The sequence below is a fragment of the Panthera tigris genome, chromosome A2 (genome assembly GCF_018350195.1).
Source record: "Panthera tigris isolate Pti1 chromosome A2, P.tigris_Pti1_mat1.1, whole genome shotgun sequence".
Lineage (NCBI taxonomy): Eukaryota > Metazoa > Chordata > Mammalia > Carnivora > Felidae > Panthera > Panthera tigris.
The window spans coordinates 62,695,862-62,710,519 of NC_056661.1; the positions used below are offsets into that span (position 1 = coordinate 62,695,862).

General features: G+C 55.8%; 1 protein-coding gene across 1 annotated transcript in view; it reads right to left on the reverse strand.

The window, feature by feature from the left end:
• The window catches only part of PKD1L1 (polycystin 1 like 1, transient receptor potential channel interacting), a 115,854-nt gene that overhangs the window by 83,406 nt on the left and 17,790 nt on the right, over positions 1-14,658 (reverse strand). The window contains 5 exon segments of the mRNA XM_042963126.1: positions 3,178-3,476; positions 3,839-4,050; positions 4,597-4,717; positions 6,471-6,559; positions 13,768-13,901. Coding sequence (XP_042819060.1) covers positions 3,178-3,476; positions 3,839-4,050; positions 4,597-4,717; positions 6,471-6,559; positions 13,768-13,901 — 855 coding nt within the window.

A 14,658-nucleotide genomic window follows, 5' to 3' on the forward strand; every position in this document is an offset into this window, starting at 1 on the left:
AACTAAAATGTTGGGAAACTGAATTCAGCAGCATGAAGAACAGTACCCCCAAATCCAGTGGGTTTTCCCTCCTAGGAATTCCAGGGCGATTCAGTATTAAGATGCTGGTTAGCAGCACCTGGGAGGCCCAGTCGGTTGAGCGTCTGACTTCGGCTCAGGTCATGATCTCACAGCTTGTGTGTCAGGCTCTGTGCTGACAGCTCGGAGCCATGAACCTGCTTCAGGTTCTGTGTCTCCCTCTCTCTCTCTCTCTCTGCCCCTCCCCTGCTCATGCTCTGTCTCTCTCTCTCTGTCAAAAATAAATAAACGTTAAAAAAAATAAAAAATAGAAAGATGTTGGTTAATATTTACAGCTCTAAAGAGGCAGGAAAGAAATCATAAGATCAGCTCCACAGATTTTGAAAAGGGTTTCACAAGTTGGATGACTCTTGATTTTATTTCATTTTTTTTTAGTAGGCTCTAAGCCCAAAATGAGGCTTGAACTCACGACCCCATGATCAAGAGTCACATCCTCCACCAAATGAGCCAGCCAGGTGCCCCATGGCTCTTGACATTAAAAAAAAGTCCTTGATTGGAACCCTCTTTCACTGTTGGTGGGAACGCAAACTGGTGCAGCCACTGTGGAAAACGGTATGGAGCTTCCTCAAAAAATTATAAATAGAACTACACTATGATGGAGCATTTGCACTACTAGGTGTTTACCCAAAGAATACAAGAATACTAATCCAAAGGGATACACACACTCCTATGTTTCCTGCAGCATTTTCACAACAGCCAAACTACAGAAACAGCCCAAGCGTCCATCGGCAGGTGAATGAACAGATGTGGTACATATATACAATGAGATATTATTCAGCCATAAAACAAAATGAAATCTTGCCATTTGCAATGATGTGGCTGGAACTAGACAGTATTATGCTAAGCCAAATAAGCCAGTCAGAGAAAGGCAAATATGGTTTCACTTATATGTAGAATTCAGGAAACAAAACGAATGAACAAAGGAAAAAAGAGAGAGGCAAATCAAGAAACAGACTCTTAACCACAGAGAACACACTGATGGTCACCAGAAGGGAGGAGGGCGGGGGAAACAGGTTTTGGGGATGAAGGAGGGCACTTGGGCGATGCATGGATGTGCTGAATCACTATATTGTACACCTGAAACTAACATAACACGGATATTCAACTCCTAGCTGGAATTTGAAATTAAAAAAATTTTAAAGTCCTTGATAAAAGAGCAAAGATGAAAATTTCCTTAACATTTGATAAGTTACATCGGTCCCAAGTCTGGCACCCAGTTTAACAAACGACACTAAAAGCATCTCGCGACAAAGATGCCGCCATCCTCTCCCCTCAGGCCCCCTGTTCAGGAAGTCCCAGCCAAGGTGATTAAGTAGGACAGGGAAGGACAGGTGTCAGGCCAGGGGTACGGGGTTGGCATATCACTACTTGTAAATAATGTTTACGTGACTGACAAACACTGAAGAATACGCTTCACGGTTAAGGATTTGTGGCCACTCAGAGCGACAGAACGGTGCAACGTTAATAGCGAATACCAGCAACTTCTCCACACCCGACAACAACCAACCTGAAGATAACACCTGATGGGTGTCCTCTCTATGAGCTAAAACTCAGAGACCATAAAAGAAAAGATAGAGTATACTTGATAGAAATTAAAATTTCTGCATGAAAAGCAAAAACAACGCTAAGCAAAGCCTGAACACAAACGACACACTGAGAAAAAGAACTATTGCAGCTTATATCACCTACAAAGGGCTAATCTTCGGAATTACTGAAAGTGCTCATACGAACACCACGGGGAGCTGAGCCACAAAAAGTGCTATTCTGGGTACAATACGGCAGACGCTGGCCCTTTCTCACGGTCGGACCTAATAACTAGTGAGAGCTGCTCTGGGGACTAGAAACCAGCCAACCCTTGTTGCGAGCAGTTTAGTAGCAACCGTCAAGTTACAGACGCACCCGGGGCGCCTGGGCGGCTCAGTCAGTTGAGCATCTGACTCTGGCTCAGGTCACGGTCTCACCGTTCGTGAGTTCGAGCCTCACATCGGGCTCGCTGCTCTCAGCCTGTCAGCTCAGCCTGCTTTGGATCCTCTGTCCCCCCTCTCTCTGCCCCTCCCCTTGCTTACTCTCTCTCAAAAAATAAGTAAAAAAAAAAAAAATTACAAACGCACTTAGCATTTGAGGCAATTTCTCTTTTCTTTGAAGTGGCAAAATGGCACACACGTGTGATTAGTCACCGCGGTGTTGTCTGTGATATTGAAAGATTAGAAGAACTCTCGATGTGTACGGATAAAAAGCATGGTTAAATAGACTCGGGCACATTAATGTGCACCCTGCACATGGCAGGGCAGGGAAGCCCGTCCTGTGAGGATGCGGGAGGAGCTCCAAGACGTGGCCGGGTGTGTGTGCCAGCGGGGAGCAGGGCTCTGAGTGCCGCGTTCACCTGTGTTCAGGAGGAGAGAGGATCATGTACGGGTACCAGGGGCCTAAGGGATAGAGAGCAGGGGTCCCTGAGGGGGGACACCCATCACCACACATGCCTCTGTAAGGTGGGGGCTTGAACTATGAGGATGTCCCAAGTTCAAAAGATAATTTTAAAAGATAAACAGAAAGCGGGAAGCTGCACACTGCTGGCGAGCGGGAAAAGGTCAGAATTCCCACCCACCCCGCCCCCCACACCAGCGCTGGGGACTCGGTCCTTCTCCGGGCAGCACGGTCCCAGCACCACGGTGTCCGGAGAAAGAGGTTTTTTGTCACTTTGCCTACATGCAAGGTGTTCGACACTTTAGTACAAACGATGAAGTGTGCAGCATCATGCGCGTGTGCACCCACCTGAAGGACAGTGTCAGTTCACACGGTGGCTCAGAGCTTTCCCTGGGGAGGGTCACGTGGCTCCCCAGGTGTGCGAGGAAGACAGACCCCTGTCCCGCCTCCCCTACGTGGGGAAGGGTAGCAGCGGGGCCGGCAGGACGCAGCGAGGGAAAGTGCTCGGGGGCGGGCTCGGTGCAGCCCCCGAGCCTGTGTTACCAGGACACAGAGGGTGCGGGAGCCCCGGGAGGAGCGGGGTCTCCTCTGGCCCAGTGTGGCCGGGGCTACCCGTGGGGTGTCACCAAGTCTGCACCCGCTGCCTGTGCTCTAAACGGACGCCGGACCACCCACCTTTCCCAAACTGGTGGAAGGCGGTGACTGCCGTTCCCTCAGACACGTCGCGGATCCTCACTTGAACCCCACAGCCGTCCCCGAAATCCAGGAGCAGACACAGACTCTCATCGGAAGCCACCTGGACCCGGAACCCCAGACTCAGAAGGGCCTGAGTGTCAGCTTCTGGGAAGCAATGAACGGTGGGATCGACTGCGTCGGCAGGACCTTGCACGGAGATGGCCCCGGGGAGACACTGAGCGAGGAGACAGAGCTGCTTGGGATGAGGCCAGGACACTGAGCCATCGTGGCCGAGGGAGCTGTGGGGGGACAGGAAGGACGGCTTCAGAGAACATGATGGTCGACCGGGAGGGACGGAGACAGGAGGGGAGCAGCCCGCCCAGAAGCAAGCGCTACGGGACCCGAGGGCAGGGCTGACTTTCACTGCTTCCTTAAGTGGCGTCCCAGGGCCAGCAGCACCGCATCACCGACCTGGTGAGAAGTGCTGGTGGGGGGGGGGGGGCGGTGGGAACAACGGTGGCCACCTGCGTGGTCCAGGGCGCTGAGGCTCAAGGCGCTGGCCACAACTACAATCATCACTAGGTGGACAGGAAGACAGTGAGTCGCCGGCTTGCTGGGTGTGGCTCCCGAATTGGTGGCTTCCGCGCCACCCTTCCCCTACCTTCTGGGTAAGGTGGGAGAATGTGAAATCGGGGCGCTGGTTTGAGCGGATGCACGCGCCCCGACCAGGGCCCCCATCGTGACAGCGGCCGACATGACGTCAGTCCCTGGAAGCAGGTCCGGGGCCACATCCTCCGCAGAGCGCTGCCGTCCCGTGGTGCAGGAGGGGATCCCCACCGTCACGCTGCAGGAGCCCACCACGGGGCGGGTGCACTGGGATTTAAGAGGTTAAGGAGTGAGGGGTGATGACGTGGCCTAGTCTGGAGTCAGGACCGGTTTCCAGGTTTCCGCCGTGTCAGAAAGCCGGCGAATAGAGCACCCCGGTGAGGCCGAGGGCTCCCTGACTCGGCTGGGCTGGCGCAGGCCGGCCCCATGCGCCGCACATGTGGAGGGGGACAGGATTCACACTTGCCAGCACCCCGGCCAAGAGAGCGCCCGGGACACCCTCCAGCACGTTCCACCAGGAGCTTGGGGAACCTGTATCACCCCGAGTCCACGCTGCTCCCCGGCTGAGCTACTACCAATTTGCGGGGTCAGAGATGATCAAAGCGGACAGCTGAGCGATGGCGCTCTGGCCGACAGCAAAAACGCGCTGTACATTTTCCTTATTGAGGATCCAGTCAGGTTGTGCTTTCCAACCGCCTGAGCGGGGTCTGAAGGCCCAGAAGTTGAACACATGGCTCGCCCACAGGCCCCAGGGCCGCCTGACCCCACCAACAGGTTTCTGGAGACAGTCGGCCGTGTCGGGCACACACCCACCTTGGGAAGACCACAGAAGGCACTGCTCACTTTCCCAACCACACACATCCGTCGGCGACAGGGGCGTGGGCCACGGCTGCTCCAGGAGCTGGAGATTGTAACGGAAGGTTCCCGGTTGTTTCTGGACACAAAGGGAAAAGGGACAGTGAGGACGGCCACGCTTCCTCGCTCATGGGGCCCATCTGAACACGACTTTCTCCCCGGCTCTCCTGGGGGGCCCCTCTGTGACCCGCACCTGCTGCTTGGTGGTCCGGGTGACACCAGGGTGCCCTGCAGGTAGAGGCCGAACCAGTGTTCCGGGGATGAGTTTCGCTGACGAGGAGCATATTTAAGGCCACGGACTAAAATCTGTCCCCAGATGGGACCCCGCTTCAGATGGCTCACCCGGAAGGCAGGTCACTGTCTACAGGTGCTCTGCCGTCCAGGGGAAGTGGGCTGCCCTAAGGCAGAACAAGGCCTCCGCGGCATTCACTGTGAGGTCACAGTGGCTACTCCCGTGTAGGACGACTGCCCACTGCGTTTGGCCCATTCACAGGTTCCAGGAAAGGGATGCGAGGGCCATGACCCACAGCCAGCAAGGATGAGGCCCTCTTAGAGGGACCCCATCACGTTCCCTGTCACAACCCCATATACCTGGCCCAGTGGGCCGCACAGGGGAACTGTGCCCAGGCCTCTCAGGTACAGGGCACTCAGGGCTGTCTTCCCTCAGGCCCAGGGCACTCAGAGCTGCCTCACCTCAGGTACAGGACACCCAGAGCTGACCCTGCCTCAGGCCCAGGGCACTCAGCACTCTACCCCCCCTTCAAGCCCAGGGCATTCAGATGTGGTCCCCCCTCAGGTACAGGGAACACAGATGCCATCCCCCACTCAGGTACAAAGAACTCAGACTCTGTCCTCCCTCAGGTACAGGGCACTCAGAACTGTGCCCCCCTCAGGTACAGAGGACACAGACGCCATTCCCCCCAAAGGCACAGGGCACTCAGAGCCACCCCCCCTCAAGTATAGGGAACTGAGATGCTATTCCCCCCTCAGGTACAGGGAATTCAGACGCCATCCCCTGCTCAGGCCCAGGGCACTCAGAGCCATCCCCCGTCAGGTACAGGGCTGGGCACCTTCTCTTCGGGCAGGGGAAGGTTGCTTCTGGCTCTTGTGCTCTCAACCCTGGGCAGGAAACAGCGGCTCCCGGCTCACCTGGCCTTCCAGCCAAGGTCCTGGCCCACGTGATATTCCACTGCCTCCTGTCTGGACTTCAGCCCAACCCACGTAACCCACGTTTACTGTCCGTGTGTGAAACCTCTAAGGACCGCACCCGTGCCCTCATGGGAAGGGAGAAATACTCATTGCGGGAATGCCCAGGGAGTTTCAGGTCCTGTGGGCCTCACTGCCACCCTGACGGCTGCCGGGTCCAACCCTGGCCTGGGTCTCCCCCACCTCCCCTATATTCCTTCTCTATGAACCTGACTGCCCTAGGGACCTCGTGCAAGTGGACGCCCACAACATCTGTCCCTCTGTTACTGGCTCATTCCACTTCGCATCACGTGCTCAAGGCCCATCTAATGCTACTGCTTTAAAGTGTGCGTGTTTTGCACCCACTACAGGGTCTAGTGCCCTTGACCCTGGCAAGGCCCGAGGTGTTCCCAGTCTTCACGGTGCCCCCGTGGATGGCTCCCAACGTGCTGGGGAAGGTTGGTCATATTTCTCTCAACCGGCAACAAAAGACCCTCTTTCCTCCATCATGGTTGGTGTTCTGCATGCTGTCCGCGGTCTCCCGCACCCCGGGCGGCACCCCCTACGTCACCCCGGCCCGGGCGGGTTCTCAGAAGGCCCCGTGCGTGTACAGAAGAACAGAGCTTAGCCGGGGCTCCCTGACATACCTGTTGGCACTGTTGCCTGGATCCGAAGCAGCCCCTGTTCTCCCGCTGAACACACTTAATGGCGCTTCACCAGTTGTTTCCAGAATGTTCTGCGAGGGGGAAGATAACAATTATTTGAGAGCTGCTTACAAAAACTCAGTAAATTAGGGAAAGTAACACTATTCCATTCACAGACTAGCGGTTGGCCCCTGCCATGCTGGGCTGTAGAGAACCGGCGGAGAACAAAGCAGGCTAGTCCCCTGTTCCTGCGGAGCCTACGTTCCTGGGGACCTGGGGGGCCAGCTGGCCACGGCTGTGTGGCGGATGCCAGGAGAGCAGGGGGTGACGTGGGAGGCAGGGAGTTTGGATGGGAATTTGCATGTCATTCTGAATGAGATGCAGGTTTGGGCACCAGTGTAGCATAATCTGACCAATGGTGTGGAAGTGTTAGCCTGGCTACCATATTGAAAAAGGCCATGGGAGGCAAGAATCCCAAGGGACATCTTCTGACTTGACTCTAGATCCAGACATTGGATGGACTCTAGAGACACGAGTGGGTAGGGTGTTGCCACTGTCTGCCCCTGTGGAATCCCTACAAGAGGTGGGCACCATAGGACATTTTTGTCAAATTGACCAGCACAGATCTCCCTTGACGTACGAGGGGGTTGCATCCAGATGAAGCCATCGTAAGTTAAAAAGACCATTAAGTGGAAAATGCATTCAACACACCCACCGTCCCGGACATGACGGCTGAGACTGGCCTGCCTTAAACGTGCTCGGAACACCTACACGGGCCTACAGGCAGGTAAAACGCTCTTCTCACAAAGCCTATTTTATAATAAGCTGTGGAATGTCTCATGTAACTGGTTGAATGCGGACCTGAAGGTGAGAAGCCGAGCGGCTGTGTGGGAGCAGAAGGGTGGTCAGGGCCTCAGTTGCTGACCCTTGTGACCACGTGGCTGCCTGGGAGACGCTCAGGTCCTAGAGAGTGTCACCAGCGTGGGAAAATTCCAAGTACAGTTTTTATGGAACATGTATTGTTTCTATACCACGGTAAAGTGGAAAATCCCAAGATGAGCCATCGTAAGTCGCAGACCGTCTATAATGAGACTGGCTGACAGCTTCTAACTGCGCTGGATGATGCGATGGGGAGGAAAGGAGAGGCTCAGAGATTCGAACTCCCAGCTGGAGCTGCTTACAGATCTTTGTCACCTGGAAGGAATCCCGACCCTCCTGCAGCCACAGGACTGAGACTGCCGAAAATCAAGCCAGAGGCTCCTCCCTGGGGTGTGCGGCCACACCAGCGAGAATGCTGGCCAGCACCAGGAAAAGGCACAGCCCTGCCCCCAGCCCCCGGGGGTGTGGCCCTGCCAGCAGGTGGATTTCGGCCCTGGAAAACCGATTAGACAGAACAAGCTTCTGTTGCATTAGGCCACCAGGTTTGTGATTTGTGTCAGTGGCCCCGGGAAGCCCATGCAGGAGCTTGGCTCCGACGTGGCGGCCTTGCTAGGGTGGTGGTCAGGGAGGCGGGGAGGGGGGCTTGGTTAGGGACACCGGTAGGAGCCAGGAGCTAGGATGGGGCAGGAGGGGCTATGGGAGCCAAAGCAGGACCAAGCAGGAGAAAGAAGGAAAGGCAAGGCCAAGGGCTTGGCAAACTCAGGGCCTAGGTGGGCACGACCAGGCACCTGGGGCCAACTGTGCCAAGATGCGTCGCTGGCCTCCACTCTGCCGGGGCCGCGGCCTCCTGTGACAAAACCCACGATTCCTGCGCCAAACGTCAGGGAGGAGCCGGACAGGGGGATGGCCGTCAGACCTTTCCAGGGCTTGCCACCTCACCGGCCCACACTCAGAGCCCCGGCCCTGACAGTGCGCCACTCGGCGTATGTATATAGGGCAGCCACCATCCTCACACTGAGTGCCCAAGCTTCAATTATTCTTGACATCACGTTTAGCACAAGTGGTTTCAGCCAATTAATAACCCAGCTCCTCCCCTCTCAGGAGGCCCTCACCGAACCATCCACGCACACTCTCCACCTGCTCTGAGTACCAGACCTCAGCTCCCCAGAGGAAATCACAGCAAGGTGTCGAGGGCCAAGGCCAAGGCTGACAGACGCCCAGCACCCAGCCTCTCTGCACCCCCACTGCCACCTGCCAGTCCTGCTGACCGGGGGCGGGCCCTGCCCTTTCCTGGGGATGCGACCCCTCGGGCTAAGGCAGCCCCCCTCCCTGAGTCTGGAAGGTGCCATGAGCTGGGAGCAGCCAGAGGGAACAGGACAGGGGCAGGGACGGCCACCAGCTCCTGGGCCTCCATTAGCCTCCTGCCTGCAGGTCCCACAAATTCTACCTTCAGCTGAGCTAGTTTGTAACAACACAAGCTTACTGCCAAGGGTTTCTTTTCCAACTTTCCCTATTTATGCAAAATTTCCAGAATAAACTAGTCTATGGAGGCTGAGAGAGGATTAGTTGTTGCTGGGGGAGGGGTTGGGGAGAGATGTTCACGGGGCATTTCCTTTGGGGGACGATGAAAATGTCCCGGAACAAGAGAGCAGTGACAGTGCACAACCTTGTGAATGTTCTAAGTGCCACTTAACTGCACACCTTAAAATGGTGTTGATGGTAAAAAAATAATAATAATAAGGGGGGAAGGGGGGAAGAGCTTAGGCCTTACGTGAACACAGTGGAAATCACGATCCATTCTGGGGATTATACAGTTCCTGTTAAATCTAAGTTGGACCATAACCTAAATTCAGCCCGTGACGACTTCCTCCCGTTTCCCTTCCTGCCTCCACCTCTGCCCCTCGCTCACCACACGTACACTCCAATCGTTGGTCAGCTACCCGCAGGGCCTCTGAAACATCACACTGCTTCTTGCACATAAAGCCTTTTCCAACTTCTCCCGTGACCTGACCCTATTCAGCATCGCAGCCCCTGAGAAGGCGCCCAGCCCTCCCCGCCAGGCCCCTGGGCCCCAGGGATGCGGCCAAGGCTTCCGTAGCCCAGCAGCCCAGCATTTACATCGTGCTCTGTGCTTTTCTAGGCGGGAGTTCCTGGAGTGCAGGGCCCTGTCGTTTTCATTCTCGGAACCGATGGGCACACAGTAGATGCGGGATATGTGCCTGTTTCCGAGTCAGTACCCAGGCAGAACCTGTGTTTGTTACCTTCTGGGATACAGTAAGGATGCTCACGTTTGCTACAGAGACAGAGCTCAGAATGAGTGGGACCGTAGGGTACCCTGCATCCCACAGGTCCGGGTGGGGAAAGGCCAAGCCCCACAGACGCCACAAGCATCGGTGGCAGTGTTAGGGCCATAAGGGAAGCGAGTGCCGAGGCTTCCCTAGCTCCTGACCTGGGGAGTGCCAGCTTCCCAGCACACCCACAGAGACAGAATTCAGGAGAATCCCACTTTTTCTTTTCCTGTGGGTCTTCCGTAAGCAGCTGACGCTTCTGCAGAAAGAATAATAGAGTGGACGCAGGAAAATGCAGCTCCATTTAATGAAGTTTGGGAAGTGGTATTCTAGAAACTTCATCAAAAACTTAGACAAACTTGCTAAAGGTATGTAATGAGTAACTGGATAAAGGCTGGAATTTGGGGGGGAAGCTTACGGTGAAAATGCAGCGCTTTGTTCTGGGGCAAAGTCACCACAGGGCACCTCTCCAGGGAAGGGTGTCAGGCTGTGAAAGACTTCCCAAGGAGCACCTCAGAAAAGTGAGCGTAGTAGCTGCAAAGGTGTGAAAGAACATTTACAAGGTTCGACCTACATTTGTGCGCATTCTACATTTACAGCACCCATCAAATTATGCCCATGGACCACAAAATAATTCAGCAAGTGCAGCTTTAAACATTGTTTGCCTCTGAACAGCTTGAAATGTCTAGAAACCTTCTCTCTCCAAAGCGTGCGGCCTGAGTAGTAACTTACAGGCTGTGCTCTCCCCCGGACAGGAAGAGTTTTCTGACTAGGAATACAGTGTGGGCAGTGGGGCAGAATCTGTTGGAACAGTTGTGCTAACGGCAAACTCGAGAAAGCCAAGGAATGGCAGGCAGATAACCAGGCTGATGGGGCCGGCCAGCAGGACGGTACCAGCACCTACCAGCACCACACTGGGAGGGCCGGCGGCCACGCTCCTGCTGTGACCCCCCAGGACCCAGCCACACCTGAGTCACAGGGCCTGCGGCTGTGGGACACAGTACTAACCATGCGCAAGCATTACTAAGGGCCCCGAATGTCTTATTCTGCAATAGCGAAAACGTAATTCTGATCAGGGGTACCCACATTTTATTCCAGACAACAAGACGCTCTGAAAACAGAAAGCGCTAAGCCAGCCCTCAGGGTTCTGTCCTGAAGACATGAAGGCTGGAGGGAATATGCCTTCCCCCACTCGGTAAAGACCCCCGGGTCTCCCAGGAGTCAGGTCGCAGTAAGGACCCGGCTCACCCACCCAGTGTGTCCTGTCTCGTCACTCTCAACTCAACATCTATTCACCGAAATCACCCCCCATCTGCCATCTGAACTACAGGAGTGGGTTTTACAACCTTAACATTCACTTGGGGTAAGAAACAGTATTACTCATTTGTGTTTGTTCTAGAATACTACATTTGCTTATTAACATTTCATGTAACATTTAACCTATGAACTATGATCTTTCACGGGTCCCAGACCCAATTCCAAAGTCACCCCCAACACCAAGCAATTCTCAGATACCAGCAAGAATTCAGCTCTCTTCTGATGCCTTCTACCAGAGACGGCGTCAGACCCCACACACGGGTGATGGGCTCAGTCCGCCAGGCCCCCCACCCCTGCAACTTCAGGTGCCAGCCACAGCCCCAGGCTATCACCCGGAGGTTCCAATGGGCCTCCTCCTTCGGTTCGTGGTTCTTTTAATTGGTTAGAGAGGCTCACAGAACTCAGGGAGACCCGTATAGTCCCGTTCACCAGTAAAGGACATGGTGAAAAGTGGAAAAGCTGCAGGAGGTGAGGTGTAGGAGGGGGCATGGGGCTTGACCGCCTCCCCAGGGCCCGTTGCCCCCCATCTCCACGTGCTCACCAACCCGGAAGCTCTCTGGACCCCGTCCCCTTGGGTTTTTATGGAGCCAGAGGTTGGGGGTGGGGTGGGGGGACTGGAGTTTCAACCCTGGAATCACAGGGTTGGTTGCCCCAGCAATCAACCCGCCGCCCCCCCCCCCAGCCCTGGGGAGGGGTCTAAAGTCTCCATTAACGTAACAAAAGACACTCTCCTGCCCTCTATCACTACAAAGTCCAGGGGTTTGGGGACGAAGACCACATACACATGAGAGATCTATTCAGGTCATCCGGATGCCCAGATGTGCATTTCCTACAAGTCACAGTATGGCACACAACTTTTAATGTGGTGTGACCAGCTCCACCAACTGGAAACACTCTCTGTAATGACTTGAAGTGAGCAAGACCTATCCGTTCTCCCCCGGCTCCCCCTGCACCAGAACATTTTACAAACTCAGTCCAGAGTCTCAACTTCGCACAACACCACACCACAGAACCGCCTAATCATCAAACCGTCCAGGACCCCAGTCTGCAGCCCTGCTTGGCCATTGCTCGAGGCTGGGTTGCCCGGGGATCCAGGGAGCAGGGCCATGGGGGCTGGGGGGAGGAGGGGTGGGTGGGCTCAAGATCAAGGAGAGCCTGGAAACGGGCAGGAGGTCCAAGGCCTTGGGGACACCCCCCAGGGCCGGCTGAGCGTGTGGGTCACCAGAGCAGGTGTGGGTGGGGCACCCACACCAGGTCCACGACAAACCCACGGTACCAGGGTCCACTTGTGTCTGGGAACGCACCCCAACGAACTTCTCCCGAACCCTGCTCTCAGATCATTACAAGTTCCCCGTTGCAGACATCCTTCCGGATTAACCTGAAACGATCCCTGTGAACTTTCACAAAGTGGCAGCTGAGCCTGAAAGAGCTCCCAATGGGAACAGAATGGGCTGACAGAGGTTAATTTTCAGATACAAATGCCCTTAGAGGTACTGTGTACAGGACAGGGGACCTCCTGGGGAATACTGGAAACCCCATGACAAGTACGAGGGACCACGTGGGGAGTACTGGGGATCCCGTAGAGAATACTGCGTGCAGACCTCTATGAGGAGTACTGGGGACCCCTGTAAAGAGTACTGGAGACCCCCATGAGGACTACTGGGACCCTCATGAGGAGTACTGGGACTTCCATGGGGAGTACTGGGGAGCCACATGAAGAGTACTCGGGACCCCCAAAGGGAGTACTGGAAACTACATGAGGAGCACTGGGGAACCACATTAATAGAACTGGGGACCCCTATGGGGAGTAATGGGAACCCTCATGGGGAATACGGGGGACACATATGAGAAGTACTGGGGACCCCCCATGAGGAGTACTGAGACCCACATGAGGAGTACTGGGGACCCACACAGGGAGTACTGGGGACCTACATAAGGAGTTCTGGGACACGCATGGGAGTACTGGGAATCCAGTGAGGAGTACTGGTGGGGGCATGCATGCAGAGTACTGGGGACCCCTGTGAGGAGTACTGGGGACCCACATGAGTACTGGGAACCCCATGGGAAGTACTGGGGACCCACATAAGTACTAGAGGCCACGATAGGCAGTACTGGGGGAACCTCTGTGAGGAGTACTGGGGACCCCATGGGGGTTACTAGGAACCCCAAAGAGGAGTTCTGGGGACCCACATGGGGAGTACCAGAAACAGCTGCAGGATAATCTCTGCAAAGGGGCGGGGAGGTTCTGGGAGCTTCTGCAGAAGGGGCTCCTTCCCATCAGGACAAAGGCAGAGCTCTGGGCTGGCAGCAGTCAGAGCTCACTCTTAGCCGGACTGCATCGGGCACAGGTAGCCTCGTTCTCGGGGCCTGCCGCACCCCACGCTGCTCGCTGCGCCCCAGCTTCTCCTAGGACACTCCCCACCTCCTCACGCCACTGAGACCATCTGTCCTGCCCTCTCCACCCAACTGCTGTGGGCCGTTCTGATAGCCAGACACAGACACACCTGCTCAGACGTCCAGGTAGTCTAGTCTTACCAGTAGAGGCCTTCAAAGAGCTCCCCCGGGGCCCCCAAATAGGGTTTCTGCTCCCTGGGAGCCCCCTGGGGTGCAGCCCGTCCCCACTTCTGTCTCAGGAACGCATCCCGGCTTCTCATGACAGGATTCCAGATCCGCAAGTGAACCCCGCTCCCTGGACGTGGCACACGGGGCTGAAACCACATCTGGCCGGCTCCTACCGCACCTGGGAGGCTTTCCAGGGCTGCACCGGACACGCGTGCTGCTCAGGGAGCAAACCCGAGCTCCCCAGACGCCAATACCTTGTCCCACGACACCAGCGACACCAGCGAGGGTGGTTTCTCCAGTCCCGGGTCTCCTTCCACCCGTGTCCGCGAAACCAGAGGACGGCTGGACTCGTCGGTGTTCATAAAAGGCGCGGGATTAGCGCGGACCTCTGGGGAAAAGAACAAATGAGGTGTGGGGACTGCAGTGTTCAATGAAGAGACCCGACCTCACACACCGGTTAATGCCCCCTGCTCTCCAGGTGGGTCAGGAGTCCTGTGCCCGTGGGCTCTGCCTGTGAGGGTGGCTGTGTGTATTCGGTGTTTCTTCCTTTTCATCCTCACCTGGCACAGCGTCTCAGAGGCAAACACAGGCTACGTCAGGCAAGTCCAAGGCCAGAGCTCCTGCTCACGACCCAACCCTGAGGGCCCTCCCTCTCTCCTCCAGGGCTCAGGGCAGAGAGGATGAGGTCAAGGGCTCCCGAATCAGGGAGATGGGCACAAAATGGGAGGAACCACAGTCATGGGACTGGGCAGGGATTTGCTGGGTAAACATGAAGACCAAGAAGATGCCCCCAAATTTACAAGCCAGCATGCTCCCACCTGAGGGCTCTTGGCGTGCCCAGCCCTGCCCAGCTCTCTGCTCCCAGCTCCCTGCTCCCTGATCCCAGCTGTCAGTTCCCCACTCCCAGCCCCGCCCAGCTGCCAGCTCCCAGCCAGGCCTGTGTCCACCCTCCACCTGCCTCCATATGCCAAGAGCAGACAGAACACATGTTAGAAAGAGAGCCAGGGTTCCAAATGGACCCCCTTAGGCCAAGTCACCAAACCAGGGCTTCACCCCTAACGTAACTGCTGTTCCAGCTTCCTCCAGAAATAGTCTTGGGGCTCTTGGCAGGGGGCCTCAGTCAGTTAAGCGTCCCACTCTGGATT